This window comes from Amblyomma americanum, chromosome 3, assembly GCF_052857255.1.
Source record: "Amblyomma americanum isolate KBUSLIRL-KWMA chromosome 3, ASM5285725v1, whole genome shotgun sequence".
Lineage (NCBI taxonomy): Eukaryota > Metazoa > Arthropoda > Arachnida > Ixodida > Ixodidae > Amblyomma > Amblyomma americanum.
The window spans coordinates 177,298,968-177,323,078 of NC_135499.1; the positions used below are offsets into that span (position 1 = coordinate 177,298,968).

Consider the following 24,111-nt stretch of genomic DNA (forward strand, 5'->3'; position numbering starts at 1 on the left):
AAACGCATTGCTACGACATCAGAGTCAACGAGAAGTCCGAGAGCGGCGCGTCCATTTAGCGCGCCAAGGGGTGTTCGTCCGGTAGCGTGCGGTCTTGGGCTTGGTGCGAGAAGCAGCTGACACAATGAGTCGACAAGCCGGAGCGCTTCCCGGTGCACGCCGTCACTCTGATGACTCGCCGGCAAGCTTCATTTTCTTGCGGAGTGTACGAGCAGCTTGGTGCTGCGGCCGACCACGGAGCGTTGGTCCGCGTATCAAGCTGAAGGATGCGAACACCGCTCTGGCGACATTTTGTGACGACTGCCCACTTTCAGCAGGAATGGACACGGCGATAAAAAAACATACCGTCGCTTGCGATACGTTTTTTGCTAGCATTCGCGCTCCCTGGGTCGATCTCTCCCCGGTAGTGAAACGTTTAGTCTAGTTTATGGGGGCTTAAACGTCCCAAAGCGACTCAGGTTATGAGCGATGCCGTAGTGGAGGGCTTCGGAAATTTCCACCACCTTGGGTTCTTTAACGTGCACTGACATCGCACAGTACACGGGACTCTAGAATTTTGCCCAGTGCCATAACCACTGAGCCACCGAGCAGCCAGGTAGTGAAAGCATTTGCTGTACTTGTTGACCCTTAGACACGCCGTTTTTGCTTCTATCGAAATGAAATGTTTTTCCGCCTGAATAGCATATTCGAGCATTAAGGAAGTCAATATGTTAATTTTTCAGAGCAAAATGCTAGCATTTCATTTCTTGAAGGGATGTGCGAAATTTCGTACAAAGTGCTATAATTGAAGAAAATGGAAACATCGAAATGTCGTGACTTGCCAAGTAAACACCCGGAGGATCGTGGAAGTGTTTTCTAATAAGGGAGTAATTGCTCATTGGTGTCCACCCAAGCGCAGCCATAAGGCTACAAAGGAAAGCTATGTAGCTTCCGCAGAAACTTCGTAGTTGAAAAATTCGTCCTGGTCCGGGGCTCGAACAGGGGATCAACGCTTCATCGAAGCAGTCGCTCTAGCAACTGGGCTAACCAGGATGGCTAGCATATGGTAGGACGAGAGCGAATTAACCAATGACTCGAAGTGGGAACACTGTCGGTCAAATGTTTTCAGCAATTTTCAGCAAGGTGGAATAGCAGTTTCCGTTTCGAAGGTGCACGTTACGCTTGGTTTCGTAAAAAAAAAAAAAGATTTTACTACTGCTAGCAAAATACGTCTGCACAAAAAATGGAGAACTACTTTTCAACCCCGCTCACTGTCTCTTGAACCGTGATTCCTTCTAGTAAGTTTCCTTCTAGGAAGTTCTTTCTACTAGAATTCCTTCTAGCAAGTTAGTAAGTAAGGAGAGTCCTTCTACAATATGTTTCAATCGCACGCATTGAGTGCGACATAATTTAGTTCGGTTTTGCATGTTGTCTGAAGAGCAACTCGGTATTTCCACCCGCATCGAGTGACGTCAAGCTGCACTTGCCTCAATTATTCTGACGTCACCGAACTCAGTAGTTGTTGAAAGGAACAACCAGTGCTTGCGGGTGACGCCTACGTCATCAGGAATGTAGTAGTACAGGTTGGCTGGACGACTGTGATGATAAGGCATGAACTTCGTCGCTGGCACATACCGAGACCAAAATTGACGGTACAAAATTATTTTTTTACTAGTGTTTTGAGCTCATTTTCATAATCTCTAGGCCCGCTGGCCTCTTTCAAGGCAGAAACACGGACACCAAAAAACTTCTAGTCTTTACCCCTTTGAGGCCCTACCTCGAATAGAGTCGAAGTAAATGATTCTGCCCCTTTCGCATAGCTGTGAACTACGCACTCCATGCCCACTCCTAAACTACGCCCGAGAACAGCGGGCAGTGGTTTTTGCCCTGGCTTTTCTTGTCAACCGGCGTTCGCGTGTGGGCTGCTATCCGGTCTTGGTCAGTTCCTCATCTAGCGTGAATCTTGCATTGCTTCTGTTAACAGCTATAGGCTACTCGCAAGCCGCATCGATGCCGGGTACCACAAGTCTCTCTTTCCTTCCTTCTGATCGCTTCCTCTAGCGTAGAGTTGTAAATTGGAGCAGTACTGCTCTGGCAGACCTCTCTATCCTCTCTTTGCGTAAATTCCTTGCCTTTTTTTGAGAGTAAAATAGTCTGCACAAGGAGAAGGAAGTACGTTTTGTGCTGTTGCCGTTGCTGACATTGACAAGAATGTATTTACACAACGACCATATTGCAACCCCTCTACTTAACTGACGTCAGGTCATTCCTAGAACGACGGTGGGCGCAAGAGACATGTCACGTTGCGTTGGCAAAGAGGCGCGGCACGCTTAGCGCAGATACTGCGTTGAACAATGTCGAAATTACGACTTGGAATGCCGCATCCATGGACTGGAGTTGAGATAGCGTGCAAAATGCGTAATGTGGCGGAGTGTATGGAATGGACACTACGGCTTTTCTGTGGGCTACAATGCTTGAATAACTATAATGCTACAGCTGTTGTGTGTTTATGACTTTCATAAACCGATAAGATTAGCTAAAGTATTAGGAAGACCATGAACTTCTTGCAATAAATTTAGGAGAATTTGCTTTTAGAGGAATGACATGAGTCAGGGAAGATTTCAAATCAAGTTTGAAATGCTCTTCACCAGCGAAGATTCCATAATTCTTTGCAGCTTTCCTTGGAAACCTCTCTCTCTTCGAACTGTCAGTCAATTAGGTCTTGCCCTGCCATTTACTAACCATCCTGGTTAGCTCAGCCGGTAGAACGAGTGCCCCGGTGAGGCTGTGTTTTTTGCATCGAGCTCCAGATCGGAGAACATTTATCTGCAAGGTTAGGATGTCAAAACCATTTATAGTTTTCTTTGCAACTTAGGTGCAGCTGTTTCTGTGCTTAGTATTTTGCTTAAGTTTGCGCCACCTTTCTTTTCGCACAGAAGATCGCCTAGTATATGGCCGTGATTATGCGCTCTCTTTTGCTTCTCGCGACCTACATTCCATGACAGGTGGGTGCAGTCCGTAAACAAACAGGTAAACACATCAACAATAAAAAGGGAGAAATAAGGAAATTCACAAAGAATACATAAGACCTGAATGCACAGGAATGACGAAAACAGTGGCGAGCGGCATAATGAGCCGACCGCTCGCTCGGGGTAAGCAGAGGAATTTCGGCCTAGCAAGTGACCTAGCCGACGAAGCATGGGACGAAAACGACCCTGGAAACGTACCGGCACCCTCCTCTCTTCCATTACACGTACGGCCACCCCGGATCCCTCAGAAAGCGTTTCTTGTCACGCTTCGCTGAACTCTCGGGACGGAGGCGGTTGGAGCCAAAGGCAGCACCCCTCTACGTCCAAAGCCTCGCCAAAATTGAAGCGCGTGCAGAGTGGACACGTTCTTCTCTGGTGGCCGCGTGCCCGATAGCAGCCTGGGGTGAAACGCGCGTTCCGCACTCACTTCAGCGTGGCGGCACCGCGAAGGTGCCGTAGCGTCACCTACCCCCACCTCCCTCTCGCGGAGCCTTCTTATCCGGCTCTCATGAAAATGGAGACGCACGGCTTGTTGCTGGTGCCCGGCTGGGAGGAGAAGCGCTGAGCGCACAATGCGCTCGCGAAGGCAGCATCGGGACGCCCCCGATAACCGCCTCCAGCGGAGCAGCACGCCCGCGAGCGGATGCGAGAGTTGATCCGCAACGGTTGAGCCCTCGACGACGACTGGCGCCTTGTGTTAGGCGCTCGCATGCGTGTTTTTTCCCTCCGAGGGTAGTCCGTGGCTGCGCCTCGGTGCCAGTCTCGTAGAGTGCTCGGTGAAGAATGCGTGCGCGCGGGCGTGCGCGCTTCTGCTCGTTGTTCACCATGGGGCGACCTCCACGTGGCTGCGTTGTACTCTGGCTGGTGACGCTCCTGGAAGCGACCGCCGTCTTCGCCATGGTGATGCCGGGAACCTGCCCGACGCTTAAGGAGAAGGACGAATTTAATCTTCATAGGGTGAGGCCCAGTTTGTCTTTCGCTTGCAACCTCTGCATTTATTCACAGTCGGCCAAAGTTAAGCTATACATGGCAGGTTTGCTTCACTGTTTTAAGCAATGAGCTCCCGATAAGAGGGCCTCGGTTAAGAGGAACGGGGTGAAATAGAGATTTCGAATATGTCTAACGGTACGCTGACACTTTGGGGGTCACTTAGACCAAAACGCTTCGCTCTTGGTTTCCTGTTAACACTGTCAGCGATTCAATGGCGGTTAACCACAGCGCAACTCAGCGCAGTAGCGAGCCTAACAGCTACATCTTTAATAATAGAGGCAAACGAATTCTCGAGGAGAAGACAAAGGATGAAAGGAAGTACAAAGAATTTACGCTGAACCTTCGAAGGCATGGACCTGTGAAGTGTCATGACAATCTGGCATTGATTTCGATAACCGTGAGGGCGCCATCACTGAAATGGTGGTCCCGTCATCAGGCGATGCTGCAAATTAAGGTTTCAAATTTCGTAGAGCACTTTTCTGAGTGATGCGTAGCGCTGAAATTCAATTACGAGTTCGCTTAGTTTCGAGATCCTGTGCAGAGCTATGCAGTGTAGAGAGGCGTCGGTGAGAAAGAACTACACATCAAGTCCTGTATCCAGACTCGCCCTCAAGGATGATATAAAAGGATGATATATAACAGGATGATATAAAACGCAGTGCACCTATTGAAGGAAATAAGTACGGAGGGTGACACCGGCGTAACGTGTTCTCTTGCTGGAAAAGCAACTTAAATTTTATAGTGAGCGTGCCGTGGATCAGCGGCAGCGTCATGCAAAGCAGCCAAATAAGCAACGGGCTGAAGCACTACGAATAAATTGTCCGCTTGTGGTTGCATGTGTGATTAATACTCAGACATGGTGCAAAATGTTCTCTCACTGAGTGTCATGTCCGACGAACGCCCATACAAAAACCATAGCTTGATGAACGCTACATCAAAACTCGGTAGCCAGGAAGTCGCTTGTACATTAATTTGCTAGGAAGTTGAGTCCTTGTACGGCAGTCTCCCGCAGCTGAGGCTGTCTTTACAGCACACCGCAAGAACTCGTCGTCCCAGTAGGTATAACAAAAAAAAAATTGAATTCACTGCTTCTGTAATCTGTGCCTAAGGGCCATTTTCGCGTCCTCCTCGTATAAGGCGTGTCTGAAACACACGCAGCAGGTTAAGCAAGATAATTCCGTCACGCTGGATTCTTGATATATACCAATCAAATTGGCATGATTCCCGTGAATTCATCTTAAAGGAGATTATGCGTTCAGTATAGGCAGTGGATAAAAGAGGCACAAGTTTTGATTAGGGATACCATGCTTGGTTTATAGTTCATGCGGGTTTAACGTCCCGAAGCGACTCAGGCTATAAGAGACACCGCAGTGGAGGACTCCGGCAATTTCGACCACCTGGGGTTGTTTAACGTGCACTGACACCGCACAGTACACGGGCCTCTGGAATTTCGCCCCCATCGAAATTCGACCACCGCGGCCGGGATCGCACCCGCGTCTTTCGGGTCACCAGCCGAGCGCCATAACCACTGAGCCGCTGTGGCGGCTGGGGATACCATGCGATTGCAAAGTGCTAAAATAAGTGGCTAAAGCTACAAGAATTACAACTACATTGCGAATTATTCATAAAACCTATGAAGTTCGCTGGATTTGTTCGGTATCAGAAAAACTGTTCGGAGGTAAGTGCGCACCCTTTGCAAACCCTTTATTAATCCATCCACGCAGTCAACTTCTGGTTTAGTGGTTTAGTGGGGGTTTAACGTCCCAAAACGACTCAGGCTACGAGGGACGCCGTAGTGAAGAGCTCCGGAAATTTCGACCACCTGGGGCTCTTTAACGTGCACTGACATCGCATAGTATACGGGCCTCTAGAATTTCGCCTCCATAGAAATTCTGCCGCCGCGGCCGGGATCGAACCCGCGTCTTTGGGGTGAGCAGCCGAGCGCCGTAACTACTGAGCCACCGCGGCGGGCGCAGTCAAGTTCTTCTTGGACGTTATTCACACCAGCTTTCCTATTTTTTGGGAGAAGATTTTGCTCTCCTGTGTGCGATTACATTTCATATCCGAGACTATAAAAAGCATATAGAATGAATAACAGTACATGCTGCAAGAATTCTGCTTAGAATTCGTTTCCGGGGCTCTATAGCGCTCACTTACTATGTCCGTAAACTCTGACGTTTGCTCTTACTTGCTTACCTTCTCGTGTAATTCTGACCCGATTAAAAATAATAATGAAGCATTCTGATTTCTGCGGAAGGACTGGTTCGCAACAAAGTTAAAACCGATACCAGTGTGCTTCTTTGACTGATTATTATTCTCTACGTGTTTTCTTATTGCAGTTTATGGGGACGTGGTACGAGATCCTACGAACACCTTTTATTATTGAATACATGGTGAAATGCGTTAGGTTCCACTGTTTAGACAAAGGCGAAGAAAACAGTGTGGGGCTCAAGGTTCTTGGAGAAAGGTCGCCGTAAGTTGTACTTCCTTTAAAGCACTATTTACGCGTAGTATATTGCTGGATGACGTATCTTACATTTACGATGCCTCTTTCTTTTAACAGGGTAGCCGCAGTGTTTACAAGTGGTGACAGGTAAGATGTGCAGGCGAGAAAAGTTTGCTGAGTTCATACTTCTTTTGAACGTTACGCGCAATCTTAATCAAACTAGATGCACCTTAAAAGTAACGAATAACGGCATCGCATCATCTCTTCTCAAAATCGTGTGTGATGGGCACGTCGAAATGGACCGGTTTGCCCGGGGGTAGAGAAAGCATAGCAGAACTTTTGGCTTTGTCAAGTGAAAACGGGAGAACTAACAATATCGATAAAACAGGACACATTTGGTGTATTGCCTTAGTTCATATATGTGTGGGATCTTTTTTCCTGTTTAATTTGGACTTTTTTCCAAAATTTATCGAGGAGACGTTAGGTCATGTAAGAATCCACCGTATGGCAAACATGTGAATTTAAATATCTACAGCAATTTTTGCAAACCATTTTTTTTCATGCATGAGCTTTTTTCAATATTCAGTTAACCTGTTCTGTGGTGTTTAGGGCGGACGGCCTTTCCATTGATGGAGAGATCCTTACAAGGGACGCCAACAGCCCATATGGGATCAGGTTGAAAGGCGGTACGTACTCTTGCTTTATAGAAGTTGCTTCGTCAACTGAGACTACAATCGTTTCGTCTTTTCTACGTGCACGTTGTGATTGACAAGCTAGAAGAATTACTGCACGTTCCAGAGTTTGTCACCAAACGTGGCTCTTCCCTCCACAACCGGATTTAGTGTTAGATTCTGTCTCTTTATGAAAAATTTTAGGGCTCTCACTATTACGTGAATAGGTGGGCACGCTTGCCCAACATAAACAGCACTGCTCAGTTTTATTGAGCATAATCATCAGCGGCATTGTCCGGAGAGGTACGCTGCATTGCATTATGCTCAATAAAACTGAGCAGTGCTGTTTATGTTGGGCAAGCGTGCCCACGTATTCACGTAATAGTGAGAGCCCTAACATTTTCATAAAGAAACAGAATCTAACACTAAATCCGGTTGCGGAGGGAAGAGCCACGTTTGGTGACAAATTTTTTGGAAAATTTAAGCGTCGCTCGATTGGTCCTCTTTAAAATCTTTGTGTGTTCTAAATGTTTCTAGCTATAATCGAAACACTACGGCAATGAGCATTCCGCATTAGTGTGGTTAGATGCTCATGGTATGAAATGTCTTCCTTGTGCAGCATCGTTCCAGTACTCTTCTCCAATGATGGTTCTTGACTCAGACTACGACACATACGCCGTGCTCTGGGCATGCGAGAACAATATCATCAGCGGTATTGTCCGGAGAGGTACCCTGCATTTCATTATGCTCACTAACACTGAGCAGTGCTGTTTATGTTGGAAAAGCGCGCCCTAGTATTCACGTGATCTACTTCGTACAGCGAGCACCCTAGCGCCACCAATGGCAGTGACAGGGTGGTTAACAGGCACCCTGTTAAGCAGTAGTGAAGCTCCGCGGAGAAGCGCGTTGGCCGATCGCAGTGGGGAAATTCGGATAAACTGTCAGTTATGTTATTTGGGTTAAGTAATGATCAAGAGATCTCATAGACCAAACAGCTTTCTTTAGTGCACAACTTGCTATTCTGACCAAATAAATGCTAACTCACTTCTTTTGTGTTCTAATGAAAGCTCTATACATTTCTTTTTCTCCGAATTTTTTAAAGGAAATGGATTGTACCATACTTTCACTCTTCTCATGACATGTAGGTAGCACTGAGTTCAGCTTCCGTGGAGCTTAGGACTCGAAAGTATGCAAAGTTTGAGATATTAGAACACACTGCTGCATAATATTCGTTCCATCAATCCGGTGCCCGGCAAATGAAACAACAGTTGAGAGGAGAAAAGTTAGAATGAAGCTCACCACTCAATGGCATTTGCATGCCTAAGGTAGAGATCTGTATAGCCTCATGCATGTAACAAAATTTGTAACAGAAAATTGTTTTTGGGAGAGAAAATGGCTAATTCGCCTGCTTGTAACTCTTCACTATGATGTAGTCGCTCTAGCTGCGTGGAAATTAACACGACTTGTATGTCATATGGTTCATTTATTTAGTACAGTTTGCGGGCGTTTGCGTGGCCAGTCCTTCGTGTGCCATGCATTTTTAAAAACTTTTTCCGAAGAAAAAAGAGGCTCACTAGGTTTTTAATGCACAGTTTCTCGCTGAGGAATGTTGGAAGGGCTGGCCCCCTCTTAAATGTGGCCCTGCTCAATGTCCTTCCTTACAAAATATAGACAAAACTGAGCCTAACGCGTGTCGCCTTCATGTTTTGTAGACCTTGAGGGGTTGCCTACAGCGTTACTTTGCTCACTGAAATGTCGGTAATGAAAAGTAATGAATAAAACTGATTGACTGTTGCTTACAGTCATCCGCGAAGAACCTACACCGTATTTCATTGCTTTTTAAATCCATTATTATGCGTTTATACTGGCTAAGCCTCGAGACAAGCCGCCCACATAAAGCTACTTATTAAAATAGTGAGATGTGGCAGTTATTCCTTGAATTGTTGGTTTGACGGGGGATAGCCAGATTTCGTGCACGATTTTCATCGTCCTCTGGTGCAATAGTCTAACAGTAATGAACGTACGACTATTCGCCTATTCTGCACATACGCAACAAATGGCAAATATCGAGAATGATACGATCCTTTGGAGTAAAATTTCTGCAACGACAGATTGCATGACGACTGCCTTTAACCCTTTGTTTGTTGCTCTCTTTTGCAGAAAATATATGGGTTCTGTCGAGGACGCCGGCGCTAAATACAACCATGCAGAACTTGATCATGGATCACCTGAAGAAGCTGACCTACAGTTCCTATTTCCTGATGCCGACAGAACAAAAAACGTGCAAGGGTCACCCTGTTCAAAAAGACGCTGCGCCTAAAGATTCGAAAGGCGAATAAAGAACGGCACGTGTGTAACTGAAAGATCCATTTTGTTAGCGCTTATTTCACTTGACAGCTTACTGGACGATGCGTTGATTGTCTCTTAACAAACAGTACGGTGAGGCGACTTGGGAATAATGAGTTTTATGTGCTAATTAAGAAAAATAATTTCATGCGTTAAATTTATGAAATAATACAATATTACTCTATAAAAATAAATTGCGCGTAGTTGGATATAATACGCGACACTGAGCCGCGGATTAAACCGGTACAGGAAATAGCGCCGAATATGGAGTGTGAACTATAACCTGCAACTCAACCTGACAGTTTTTCTGAAATTCGAGTTCGGTGCTAACAGGCAGGCTTTATGTAACATACAACGCGGCTTGGAAAACTTTGTGGGTAGGCTGTGAAAGCTTCTTAAAGAGAGAAGCTGCATCAGCGTGCTCCGAACCCGACTCGCTCTTGGATATTGTTCGTCATGACCGGCGCATATCCAAGACAGCGAATTGCCCAGGGTTTGCTGCACAGTCAAATTATAGAATTTCCACATGCAAGTAAATGAAACAATAACAGTCGAGATAGGTAAATAGTCTGGGAAGGTTTGTATATAATCTTGAACGAGGACATAAAGCCTTCCCCCATTATCTTAGCCATTGAAGATAACAAAAGTTTCCGGGATGCACTAGCTAACTTTGTTCATTCAGTAGGAAGTTGAATTTTCCTTTCAACAACGTTCCCTGCAGTCTGTTCATTGTTTTATTGAACGTAACCCACTCTTCCTTTTAATGCCTTTGGTCCCGAGGGCACCTTAAATAAACAATATATACTGGCACACTGATTACAGGCCATGCCTCCGGATGTTCACACTAAAGGAGAGAAGGATAGGAACAGAAAGAGTAAGATCTAATAGAGCCGACGGAAATCTAGAAATAAGTTCTTTGAAAAGCGAGTGGCCAGCAGAAAATGAAATCATGATCTGGGGATTCAACTTCAGCACATGCTCAACGGTGCAGGAGAAAAGTGCAGGTCAACCGCCATCGTCTTCGCCCTGATACCCCACAGCACAGAGTCCTTATCAACATCATCTGGGGAAGTTGCGTACCGTAGAAAAGGTCGTTGACTGCGATAATTACAATGACAGAGCCAGCATCTTTATACGACCCGTGAAACTGATTCGTGTGCCGAAGTATTGATGTGCACGTAAGCATAAGGGCGTAATATGTAGCGGCTTAAGGGCTTCAAAAGAAAAAAAATAATGATCAGCTTATATTTTATGAAAATTTCAGTCAGTGTGCTTTAATTGTGGTTGGGCAACCAGATGTACTGTGCTGAATTTGTTACGTTTTTATTTTCACATTTCGAGATATGCAAAAAAGTTTAGACTGCAAAGTTGTAGTGCTTCAAAAGAGCCATGGAGTGCGGTAATTTTCATAGCTGTAAGTTTGCTGCGAAAGTACTTTCGTCACCATCATGACACAAGCGTTCGAGAGCAGAAGTGTTAGAGGCAGCCGCGCTTGTTTTGAACGCCCTGTGCCCGGCATGGTGCGCCCTAAGAGTCACGAATCTAGTGCGCCCGAGTTCGCACTGCCACAGTCACTGACATCAGCGCGTGCAATTAGGCCGCAGTCATTTTATATTCTCGAGTTTCGCTGCTTATTAAGAGCAAAGAAACAAAAAAGTCCTTAATTAGTTTATACGCGGAAAAATGGTGCGATTTATGATTGCTCTCATCCGACGCTGCACATTTCAGTTTAACCATTGTACAACGCGGAACGGGCTGTGTTATTCGGATCCCGCAAGAAGGCAGGAGTTCCCCACAGTTCTCTTCAGGAAATTGTTTTCCCGCTCGGGAGCTAGTCGTGTAGAAGGAATGCTTCTCGCCTTCTTCTACTTTTCCTGCAGGACACGGATTTGGCCTCCACATGGTGACCTCAGGAGTGTCTATTTGGGTTTTTGCGGACAGTGTTTCTGTGATTTCTATTTAAGTGTCGCTACGGTGGAGCAATCGCCGGCAGCAACTGCAAGGCTAATCCCACCGGTAGCTTACAACCACTCAACTCAACTCAACTCAACTCAACTGTTTTTGAGCGCTTGAAAAGTGTATTCTTCAAAGTTTGAAAACATTTTACAAACCTCAAGTAATTTCTTCGATTAGTAAGAATAAAAATCTGATTGCCATTTGCAATACGCTACTAAACGCGTATTGCGCCCATGTCGCAATGGCGGACCTGAGCCAACGCAGACTTAGACACAGACGCCCACTACTGAAAAAGCAGTATGACGCGTCTGACACGTCTGGCGAGCTATATTGGCGCTAATGCAGTCTCCCCAGAGAAACTGAATGGCCATACCGACGGCGTCTTTGACTGGCTGCTTATTTCACCATCTAATTGCTTTCGTAATGACTGACGTCATGGCCAAAGGATATAAAAACTAAATGGATCATTACAAAATAGAGCCTCGGGTGTCTCCACGACGGGCCGTTTTCGCAAGCAAGAAGCGTCATTACAGTTCTTTTCGCACGGATCCTTGAGGCTAGACTGTCCTACCATTCACTTCCGAACTGCGATCACAGAGGTCATTTTCGGTCCTGACGTCATTAGTTCGAATCAAATTGCAGGAAAATTGAAATCCAATTTTGTTCGCAATTAATGCATATTTTGCAGCTGGACATGAATCACAATTACCACTAAGCCTTATAGAATCGATTTCTGCTAAAAACAAACTTCGAGGAAGTTTTTCTTAATTGCCGTTTAACGAAGAAAATGTAGTCTGCCAAATGCTATCGCATAATAATAGTTGACAGACATACTTCTGGTAAGTCACGAATGATACACATGTTTTTCAACAGCCGACTGTATATTGTCATTGTTACACTTGCATCTCAGCCAAGCAGGGGGCAGAAAACAGCAGAAAGCGCCAAAGACAAAAAGAAGAACACACAACTCAATACCTCTGGAGGAAATACATGAACTTTATTTAGTGATGCGCACTTACAAACAGATGAGAACTTATGCGCGACACATCACAATTACATTTGAGTTGAGGCCCGTGCCATACAAACTCATCACGTGCATGGGCTAAAATAAAAGCACAAATTGACTAGCACACCATACCTAGAAACGAGGCCTCGCAAGATGCTTCCAACACTTCTAACATCATGGAATTGTCAGTCGTAAAACTGGCGTTTACAATATTTTCACTTCAATCCACTGATCAACTCTGACAAAAAAAAAAGTAATAAAGAACACACTTTAACTTAAACAAAGCGAAATGTCGAGCCCTGACTAGTGTTGCATCGAAGGTGAACAGACGCCGTGAGCCTTGGAGGGTCTTGAGGAACTAACAAGGCTGTTGAGTGTATGCTTTTAGTTTCTTTCGAAATAACTATTCTTCCTAAGAAGTCGGCACACGTTTTGCATGGCGTAGGTGCACAACAAAGTTCCACTGAAGTGTGCATTCATGAGCACTCTACAGAATGCTATTATAAGTATTCACAGCATCACACTCACTGATATAAAAAATGATTTGCCCAGCCTATACGCATTCACTGGTCTCTTTGGAAGTCTTAATTTAATATGAATTGAAAGTGGTTGCTCTCGTAACCTCCACACATGCTACGTAAGAAGAAAAATGAAGACAGAATACATAACTCGTGTGAGAACTCCGAAGCAGGACTCGCTGGACAAGCATGACATCATTGAAAGAACAATAATTGGATTTCATTTGATCTAGGCTCGCATGTATGCAATGTATTGTAGGAACATAACAAAGGGAAACGACGCTTTGAACCCCGTCTCATACCCTGAATGTGCGTCTTGGGAAGGGTCACCGTCCACGCCTGCATTAGCCGCGCTCCCGTTTAACATTGTTAGACACGGCTGATTTGGTTCGCCACGTTGTGGGTCGCATGTATACGGTGTCGGTATGTGCTTGTTCTTATCTATTTCCACTTTTCGCTTACCACTGAAGTCACCATAGCCAGACAGACCTCAACACCAGACTCGCGACAGATTTTCCGAGAAAAAGCCACCCCATCACCACCACCACCCAAACCGTAACGTCTGCTGAGGCACATGAACGCAGATTAACCACATTTAAATAGCAATTAATATTTTCTTGCCTTGTTACTCCTGAAAATGATCATAATGCGGTCTTTATGTCATACCTGAACGCAAAAAAGGCGATGTTATGAGTGAAAAAATTGCCCCTAGAAAATAAAACGCAATTATGCAAGCGATACTAATCCCCACCCAGAGGTGCCAAATAATTTAGCCTCCATTAGGTTTCGTCATTGGACCCGTCGAAGCCTCATTAGCTACATGATCGCGTTCTACCATCCATCATAGTGAATTACAAGGAACGAATGAATGCTGCAAAAGGAGCTCGTATCGAACAATTATAGCGATGACAGGGACGACGTTTTGGTCACCACCTGAGGAGCTATTATGCACAATCAAACGTTTGAATTCTGAAGGTCGAACTACGTTCGTACACACTGATATGCCAAAGCATTAGTATAGCAATGACAACACAGGAAACAGCAGTGTTTTGGGCGTCGAATGAACACCAGGAATCTAGAGCTAAAGTGGCGCATAGCTGACCTTTCTGCTCATGTACCGCTCAGCACGAGCTGCCTGTTGCATCATGTGCTGCTTTGTAGGCAGGTGTGGCGTTCATGCCGGGTCTCTACTGTATTCTTGCATAAATTATGTTTTCGCTAATCACTGCGTGCATAGCGGATTTAATGATGCGGGTTACAGGAAACCAGCACACAAAATGTTCTGTCATATGCGAAGGATAGCATGAAGCTAACTTCGCTTGGATATGACATTTGGGTGGAATAAAAAGAAGGTGCACTTGAGAGAATCTCTCCCGCTGTCTCAACGTTTGGTTTAAGCTTTTGCAGCCACAAGAAAGTAGGTCCCATTATCCTTATAGAGGCCAAACAAAACGAACCTGGAATTATTCCTTACAAATTACCGCATCTGAATTCTTTTCTTTTAAGTTAGTCAAATTGTTGATTTGCTAATCCCTGCTTAGTCCAAGCGGTAAAAATCGGTGCACTCAGTCAGCCAATAGTACGAGACAATGGCAAGAGCGATAAGTAATGCGATAATATGTTAATGGTTATGCAGGTGGGGGTGACTGAACATAAAGCGACATTGATCGCGATCTGGCACCCGAGAAATCTTGTGCGCGTCTCAGATCATGTTGCATTTGTGCACAATTCTTACACAAGATAGGCTCAAGAATGGTTCCAAACGCGCAGCTCGAGACCAGAATGAAATGACGAATTTCGCAAGCATGTGCGGTTAAATGACGCGTTTTTGCGCGTGACAACAATAAGCAAAAAGGTTTTACGTGATCTTGAGTATACTAGCACATAAAATTTTGCATTACGGCATATAATCCAAACTTTGGCACACGGTCCCTTAATGTTCCTGGCAGAGCAACGAACAGCCGCTCTGCCGAAAAACCGTGGTCACCGCCAAGCTCAAAGATACGGCAGGTGTCTGGCTTCGGCGCGTGTCAAGGAAATCTGCCGTGCAAGGTCCGCAAGAGACATCAGTGGAAGTCCAGCGATATTATGAAACACACAGTACGACAGCGCAGCCACAACGTGGACAAGGCAGGGACGGCTCTCCCAGCGCGTATACGGGCGCCTAGCGGCGTCCGTCACACGACGATGCTTCTGATCCTGCGGAACTTGGGGAGGGCCGCTTGGTCTTCCGAGTCCGAGCCGGCCAGGAGAGCTCCGCTTCTCGGCGGCCTGGAGCCCCCGCTCTCGTTCAGCCGCAGGTTGTACCTGAAGCGGGTTCCGGGCCACCAGTGGAGGCTCGTGCACGACGTGCCTTCAGGGTCGAACGACTGCGAGGGTTGTTTGGCATCGGTTGAGGGGATGTCCCTCGAGGAGGGCGAGGAGTGGGAGGTAGAGTTCGATGATAAGGAGATTGGGTACCAGGTGGTCTTGGTGGACGAGGATCCGGAGCCTGATGGACGTGACGACATCTGCGGGTGGGCGCGGGTCAGGCCACAGTCAGTATGCATGAGACTGGAGCAAGAAAATCGCCGCGCATGCACATCCACCACACCCGGAAAGCGAAACCTTGTCTTACGTGTTTGTGTTCCCAGATGTCCGCTGCGTGCGTAGAGAAAGAGTGCATTTTCGTACGTAGAGACTGAATACATTTCGTGAACACATCACAAATGTTAAGATCACTCGCGCCAATTGTTTCGTGGACCACAATGACTGAGCTTATGGATGATCCCCTCTAAGTAAAAGCAAGGTGAATTAGGCAATGACCTAGCTGGTTAGCTTGTTTAGGTCCCAAGGAGGCACCAACGTACCTTCATTATGCACTCGAAGATGAGAAATTTTGTGAATCTAAAATATTACGATGCATAAACAGTCGAACCGATCACGGAAGTACTTGGGTTAGGCGTATGTATGACATCAAGAAAATGATTAAATGTAAGCAAGAAGCATTTGATAAAACATGGTTCATCCAGTCAACACAAGTTTTTCTTGACCTTGTCAAGTATGGTGCACCAAACGACCTGACCTTCCCGTGTAGTCCGAAACGGTACAGTCATGGGTCTGATCGGAGGGGACAACAGCATCTTCGGGTTTAAACAGGCGTATTGATTACTGTGCTGAAGTAGTTATTGAAACATATTCTTCTTCATAAGAATCGCTGTGGTTTGGTAAAAGCAGCAAACTGGACAGGTTCTCCCGATTTTTTTTTGTATCTTAGCGTCCTTTCAGAGATGGTATGAAATGCCGGAGGCTATTCGATCTAAATTTCTATGAGTCCATTTTTCTTGCAACAATCACTGCTTAGAAGTTAGTGCAACAGACGGAGTTCTACAAAGTGTGACGGAACGAGGTAAACTGATGAACTGCTGAACTCAAATGCAATTGTGATGTGCCGCTTGTTCACTTTAAAAATATTCCTGGCTGACGCATTCAGTTGTTTTCCGGTAGACAGCCACTTCGTGAACGCTCGACTCTGCGCGTTTAGACACGCTGCACTCAGTCATCGAACCCTTTTTTCTAATACGTCATCACAAATAAGCACGTGAAAGAAGTGCGTTCTCAAAAAAATACCACCATTCCTTACCGAGCCTTTCACGAAGCTTCCCGTAGAAACGACGCTTCTGAATATCGCTTCTCTCGTTTTCTTGCTCATGAACACGTGACAAATAAATATCCCTAACCCCTGTAAAAAAAAAAAAGGATTCCAATGTGAACGTTTGATCACAGTGTATCAAGCAACACTCAACAATGTTGGCTTAGTACAGCAAACTACATTGTTCTATCCGCGGGTTGTGTCTAGTTGTGAATCATGAAACTGCAATAAAAGGCCTGGTGGCGACCGGACAGAAAAATTTCCTAATGACTTAATGCTCTGGAGCTTTGGATGACAAAATTTTCAACCACACGTAGTTTTGGGGACACGAACTTCGCAGCATACCTTTGTAAAGAGTGATTGGTTCTGTTAGATTTTTCCGTGGCCTTGAGTAGACTGCGTTTTTTTCTCGCTATTATGTTGCCTCGGTCACCTGTTCTCTTTGTTTTTCATAAGTCTGAACCCCCATAATAAAGTTGGTGGCCTTGACTGCTCGCTGACCAGTGTTTGCAATAATTTCTGTTGAGCAGGTCTGACTCAAGATTCGATGGAGGGTCAGGTTGTCTTCGTTTGGGGCTTTGTATTTCTATGTGGCATCCATGCGTTGCGCCTTTTTTCTAACGTTTTCTTGAAAACATACTTGTGAGCATGATTTTCTTTACCGTGAATCTTAGTGTCACACATGCAACCCATATGACGAAAGTAAAAATAGAAAGGAACAGTTCTTTTGGGACTGCGAAGGCCGCATCGTGTACATTTTTATTTCAAGACAAAAAATATAGAGGTATTCGAGCCTCTGATCTGATTTTTCGGCTCTTTTGAACATGGTGAGAGAAAGTGGACGAAGAGCAAGACATTTAAATAGGTTGCACGAGAAAACGAGGTAGCAGGAACAAAAGAAATGGAAGATACAGGAGGAGCGTCATGGTGGTGCGGTGAAGCAGTGAAACAAGTTGAAGGATAGTCATTTATGAACCGGATGGGATGGTCTAGCTTATTTTTATCTGAGAACAACACTGCGCATTGCGTGACGAAGTCGGGGAAGCAGGCACCTTTTTAGCACGGGGTTCTTGCATCTTGCCTGCGTGGTACTCAAGGTAGCGGTCGTAAGGACACTATGCCCGCCGGACGAAAAGAAAAGGAAATTTCTCGAACGGTCTCGAAAGCGGCCGCGACCACGTCCCAGCTGACGGCCCTGGTCCTTTTCTCCCCGCGGCCTTGGCGAAACGGCGCGCACCCTACAGACTGTTGCAGATGGTTCGAGCCCCAACGAGAACACAGGGGGAGGGAGACACAGCGTAGCGCCCGCTGCTGTGCCTCCTCCCTTTCCCAGCGCCGCCGCCCGCTTCTAGAGATTTCGGGCTTGGTTATTTAAGAGTGTGTTGCGTATATAGTTATGCGGTTATTGGACAGTCTACTGCTCGTTTTCAGTGAACGAGCAGAAAAGTGGAAAGGCGGTCCGGCTGACCTCATCCGGGTTGACTCTAAAAAGTACGCCACCGTGCTTCTCATAAAATCGCTTTCTACGCAGCGAGCTGTACTGCCAAGATACTGGGTATAACGGTGGTGACGTCTACGGCATGCACATGAACACTGTGGGCACTGTGTGCGTTCTTCTTCTGTATTCCCCTCGCTGTGCAGCCTTCCCACGTGTACCCTCGCCGATATGGTGACTGTATTCTTTAAAAAAGTGGGGCAGCGCGTTTTTTCTCTTTTGCTACAGTCTCCCGAGAGCCCCATATTCTTGATTTCTGCTCACAGTTGGAAACACAGTCACGGGTTCAAAAGTAAGCGAGGCTGCTTACCTGAAGGGAATTGAAGATTGTGAATAAATAAGCCCCAACCGTGTGCAGATTCTCATTTCCAAGCATGAGGAAGCCAAAGAGCCACGTCACGCCCAGAATAGGCAGTAGGATGAACGTTCCTCTGACCCAGTTCCTAGAGAAAGGAAAAATAGGAAGGGAAGTAAGCGAGGCGTTGCCTTTCGCACAGCTTTGACAAACGGCAACAACAAGAATAAAAATCAAAGCACCAATACTCACTGCACTTTCTCAGCAGTTGACTTTTCAACCACGAGGCGCACGTGTGACATCTTCCACAGCACGAGACAAAGTGCGCCCACATTGAGCTGAAAATAATCGTAACGACGACATGCTATCAGGCCGCCAAACATAAAAAAGCGACAGCCCAACCTAAGAAAAAACATTATCCAGAGCACAACAGTGTATTTGAGTGCTGAAACAGTGCACATCGAAACTGAGAAAGATGTTCAACTTTACTTCACTCCTTAAGGCAAAGATGCCGCAAAATGTTTTTTTTTTGCATCCCACAGTGATAAAGCCAGAAGGCATGCGTTGCCCCATTAGTGGACGCCTTCGCATCTACTGAGACAGGCACGTAGGCATAATTTTTTTTTTCGGGAGGAGCGCAAGGTAATTTATTGTATTGGTGGGGTGCTGAAAGGGGCGTGGCCAGCAGGAGCACTGCCAAAAAATTGGGGAAAGGGGGTTTGAGGAGCGGGGAGTGGGGGGAGGGTGCCTAAACATAGACTACATGCGGTCCTTTAACAAATACCGAAATCTCACTAAACCAGCGTTTTATATATCGTCTCAACTGAAACAGAGCTGCAGCGGCCAAAATTTCAACCATGGCCTTGGTGACAGCAGCTGAACACTTTAATATCCTACAGCTTAAAGTTTTAATGCGCTAAGTGACCACTCGTACTCAGCTTATAACCACCAAAAATCACTTGCAGCACCTTCTACCATAAAATAAAATCTTACTGTGACCAGGTCTCATGTCTTTTGGAGACCTGCTCAAAGCTACAGCAAAGGTTCTTGAGAAATATGTTGATGACCTCTGCGTTGCGATTAATTGTATTAAGCTCTTCGTAAATAGATGTACATATATAATGCTATCATATACCAAGCCAGCATAACAGCAGTCTCTAGTCTGTATAGTTCGCAATATTTCTAAGTGTAAGCGATGACTGGCTATCTTCAAGCCTCATTAATGCAAGGCTATACCTGTACCACTGTAACTAATGACATATTCCAATCGTCACTCCCTAGCAGCTATATCAATCCACCAAGGAGCAAGATATCTGTCACGGGCCAATCAGAATTCAGGATCGGATTCCAAATCGTCCGTTGAAACACACTCTTCGATATCGTGAAACACGAAAACTTGCTCGAGATCGCCGACTGGAATGCCTCATTAGGCCTTAAATGCCTTTGATTACGAGATAATGGCCAGTTTTAGTTTTGCTGCTTTGTTTCGGGGGTTTTTATGTTATCTTTTCATGCCCAACACTCGTGGACAAAAAATTTTGAAGTATTAGAAAATTGCATGGTACTGTTATGGAAATATTGAAGGTAATAGTCCATTCTTGAGGTGTGTAGCAACATCTTACTTTTAAAATTTTTCCACCGCTGGCATTGAGCAGTTAAGTCTGCTACAAGAAACCAATGGGGAATGCTTTTGACGAGAGCAAAAACGTTCATAGCAAAAAAAAAAATACAATACAAGCCTACCGACGGGAGATCTGCGGATATAATGATTCTTATAATGAAATCTTACAATATATTGTTACGTGCTTTGCACGCACGGGGGATTGTATCCTCGACAATCATGAGGATACACTGAGTTCATGGGCTACCTTTACGACCGAGATAAAGAAAAATTTTGGGGATGAATCGGCAAAGAAGAAGCATGCGGAACAGACATTGCTTCACCGCGCGCAAGTACCCGGAGAAACTTGCACGGCATACATCGAAGCCATCTTAAAGTTATGCAAGCTAGTTAACTCCAGAATGCTTGAAGAAGACAAAGTCGGCCACCTTCTAAAAGGAATTGCGGAAGATGTTTACAATTTCCTGATTAGCAAAGAGAGCCTGAGCACCACCGCTGACGTTATAGAACATTGCAGAACATTTGAAGCTCTTAAGCTGCGTCGAATCACCCCTAAATTCGGAAGATTGGCCAATGTCACCTCTATAGCCAGTGTTGAAGCCAGTCCTCCAAATTCTATGGCTGATATGATTCGAGAGATTGTGCGCGAGGAATTGTCCAGATCCCGGGATACCTTCTGCCACACACAATATCTGCGGCACAGTTCTGCACCGGAGGAAGATGTTGCCGCCCTGTCGACTCCGTGGGCTCCACCCAACGGCACTTTGCCCATGGACGATCGGAACATTGCCCAACGTTATCGCCACCAGCCGACAGAAAGGAGGCCCACCTACCCAGAAGACGTGGTTCGTCAGCAGCGAGATCCTGGCTTCAGCCAACGTCGCGACTTTGTTCGCCAGGACTCTTATGGCGGTCGCTGGCGCTCTCAACCTTTGTGCTACCGGTGTGGCATTGCAGGGCATATCGCTAGATATTGCCGCCGTCGTTTCCCAACTTCTCAAGACTGCCAACCCCCGGCGAATACTTACGGGCAACTGCACACCGCGCAGCAGAGACCCCCAACGTCCGCTTGGGACCCGTACCGTCCGAGCAATTTGCGGAGTTCATCACCCGCATCTGACCGCAGTGTGACGCCGCCACCTCAGCGCCAACGGCGGTCACCTTCTCCTCGACGTCGTGCATCCCCTCCGCCTCCGGGAAACTAGGAGGCGCGGCCGATGGAGGTGAGGCCGCCGGCGAGTCGATGACGTCCAATCTACCTCTGCCCGTGTTTATGTTGAAGAACAAACTGGAAGTGTTTATTGATGGTCTGAAAACAATGGCTCTTGTGGACACTGGTGCTACCGTATCCGTTATGAGTTTGAGGTTTAAGAATCGTTTAGGTAGGAAAGTGATGTTTAGTGGTGACCGTGCAGCGTTATTCCGTGGTGTCGGTGGTGAACCTTTGGTTCCACTTGGTGTGTGTGCTTCGGATGTTGTTATTGGTGGTCTAACGTTTAGAACAGAATTCGCAGTGCTACCACGGTCAACGCATGATGTGATTCTTGGGATTGATTTTCTGCAAGAGTGTGGTGCAACTTTAGACTGTCGTACGGGAGAAGTTGCTTTGAATTCTTCGTTACTTTCAGCTCTTGTGGATAACTCGACACCGGATTTTGGAGCATTTGCGGTGGAAGAAGATACTATTGTACCAGCTTTCTCTGCAGCATTCGTGCGGGTTTCCTCTATTCACAATCAGTGCGAATCTTTTGAAGCTGTGGTAGAGCCTACGACACTCGCCTGCTCTAAGAAGAGTATCGTCGTGCCTCGTTGCGTCGTTCCCGTGGTGAGAGGCCGTACCGAGCTGTGGACAGTGAACCACTCTGAAGAGCCAGCTGTGTTGCCCCGGGGCCTCAAACTCGCCCGTTTCGAGGAAGGTGTGTCAGGTTTCGTCGCGGCGTTAACCAACTCTGTCAGTGAGCAGCACGTGAAAAGAGATATGGAGACCCAAGTTAAGGCTATGATTAATCAGGCTCTTTCCCCAACCGAGCGTCGCACTCTAGTGGAACTCCTTCTGAAACACGTGTTCGTGTTCGACTTTGCCAAAGACGATTCAACACCACCGCCTACCAGTCGTATTCATCACACGATCAACACCGGCTCCGCACCTCCTATACGCCAGAAGCCCTATCGAGTCTCAGCCACTGAACGTAAGTTAATAGATGACCAAGTTCAAGAGATGCTAAAGCGAGGCATAATTCGAGAATCCTCCAGTCCTTGGGCGGCTCCAGTTATCCTTGTTAAGAAAAAAGATGGCACATGGAGGTTCTGTGTTGACTACCGTCGCTTAAATACGGCCACGAAGAAGGACGTCTACCCGCTTCCACGTATAGATGACGCAATTGATTGTCTGCACTCCGCTTCATACTTTTCTTCTATTGATTTGAGATCCGGCTACTGGCAAATCCCCGTGCACGCTGCAGATAGGGAAAAAACGGCATTCATTACACCAGACGGACTTTACGAGTTCAACGTTATGCCTTTCGGATTATGTAATGCACCTGCAACATTCGAGCGGTTCATGGATACAATCCTGCGTGGCCTCAAGTGGCAAATTGTTTTATGTTATCTGGACGACGTTGTAATTTTTGGCAAAACGTTTAGTGAGCACAACCGCCGTCTGGATATTGTGCTTGATTGCATGGAACGAGCTGGCCTTATCCTCAATTCCAAGAAATGTCATTTTGGGAACCGTGAAACAATTGTTCTTGGTCATTTAGTTGATAAAGAAGGTGTTCGACCAGATCCAAGGAAAATTGAAGCTGTCAAAAGTTTTACGGTGCCTCAATCAGTGAAAGAGCTGCAGAGTTTTTTAGGGCTCTGCTCGTACTTTCGACGCTTTATAGCTAGGTTTGCGGACATCGCTTACCCACTCACGTGTTTGCTGCATAAAGATGCACCGTTCAATTGGACCAGCGAATGTGACGCAGCTTTCCGGCATCTGAAATTTCTTTTGACCTCGGGCCCCATCCTACGCCACTTCTGCCCATCTGCACCAATTGAAGTGCACACTGATGCAAGTGGTATCGGTATCGGCGCTGTACTTATACAACGCCATGGTCACGATCAGCACGTGGTAGCATATGCCAGCCGTTCGTTGAGTAAGAGCGAAAGAAATTACACGGTTACTGAGCAAGAATGTCTCGCCGTTGTTTTCGCTGTACAGCGCTTCCGCTCCTATCTGTACGGGAATGCTTTCACCGTCGTGACCGACCACCACTCGCTTTGCTGGTTAGTGAGTCTTCGTGACCCCTGTGGCCGGCTTGCTCGATGGGCTTTGCGCCTACAAGAATTTAATTTCACTGTTGTGCATAAAAGCGGCCGTAAACACTCAGATGCCGATTGTCTTTCCCGTTTGCCGCTTCTAACGACTGAGGACGACGCAGACAACTTTGATGAATACTTGTCGTCACTTTCACAAGCCTTCCCCGATCTTCAAGTTTTTCGAACTGAGCAACGCAAGGACCAAACATTAACCTCTTTGTTTGATGCCGCTCAAGATTCTGTAAAGAATACTTTTTGCATTCGCGACGGTTTGCTTTATAAGAAGAATTTCGCTTCTGGAGGAGCACGCATGCTTCTTGTCGTACCCGAAAGCCTACGCATCACAGTTCTTGAAATGATGCACGACGACGCCACGTCTGGGCACTTGGGAGTGACACGCACACTCCACCGCACACAACAACGATTTTACTGGCCTAACATGCGTTCAACCATCCAGCACTATGTAGCCAGCTGTGTGCAATGCCAGCGCTTTAAGCTGCCGACTTCAAGTCCACCGGGCAAATTGCGGCCAATCACACCTCCAACAGCCCCGTTTGAGCAAGTTGGCATTGACCTCCTTGGACCTTTCCCACGATCCTCTAAAGGAAATCGATGGATTCTTGTGTGCGTAGACCACTTAACCCGTTATTGTGAGACAGCCGCGATACCAGTTGCTACTGCGTCTGAAGTATCTAACTTCTTACTTCGATTCGTCATTCTTCGGCACGGCCCTCCTGCAGTTCTCATTAGCGACCGTGGACGTCAATTTACAGCGGACGTTGTTGAAGAACTTCTCCGCCTCAGCAGCTGCAGTTTTCGCCACTC

General features: G+C 46.3%; 2 protein-coding genes across 5 annotated transcripts in view; one reads left to right on the top strand and one right to left on the bottom strand.

Moving 5' to 3' along the window:
• The first annotated feature begins 3,833 nt into the window (after nucleotides 1-3,833).
• On the top strand, nucleotides 3,834-9,454 carry LOC144124279 (lopap-like). The gene is made up of 6 exons (XM_077656917.1): nucleotides 3,834-3,965; nucleotides 6,338-6,471; nucleotides 6,562-6,591; nucleotides 7,054-7,130; nucleotides 7,735-7,842; nucleotides 9,276-9,454. The coding sequence occupies exons 1-6, from the start codon at nucleotides 3,834-3,836 to the stop codon at nucleotides 9,452-9,454; spliced, it is 660 nt and encodes a 219-aa protein (XP_077513043.1).
• A 2,939-nt stretch (nucleotides 9,455-12,393) lies between these two features.
• The window catches only part of LOC144125507 (uncharacterized), a 67,664-nt gene continuing 55,946 nt past the window's right edge, over nucleotides 12,394-24,111 (bottom strand). For 2 of the 4 annotated variants that reach the window (XM_077658964.1, XM_077658966.1), the window contains 5 exons: nucleotides 18,615-18,700; nucleotides 18,378-18,510; nucleotides 16,564-16,662; nucleotides 15,402-15,451; nucleotides 12,394-15,310 (listed from right to left, as the gene is read on the bottom strand). In XM_077658964.1, coding sequence (XP_077515090.1) covers nucleotides 15,232-15,310; nucleotides 15,402-15,451; nucleotides 16,564-16,662; nucleotides 18,378-18,510; nucleotides 18,615-18,700 — 447 coding nt within the window. In that variant the 3' untranslated portion in view covers nucleotides 12,394-15,231. Of the gene's footprint in view, nucleotides 15,452-16,563; nucleotides 16,663-18,377; nucleotides 18,511-18,614; nucleotides 18,701-24,111 lie in introns of all 4 variants that reach the window. The other 2 variants (XM_077658965.1, XM_077658963.1) reach the window with 1 other exon arrangement.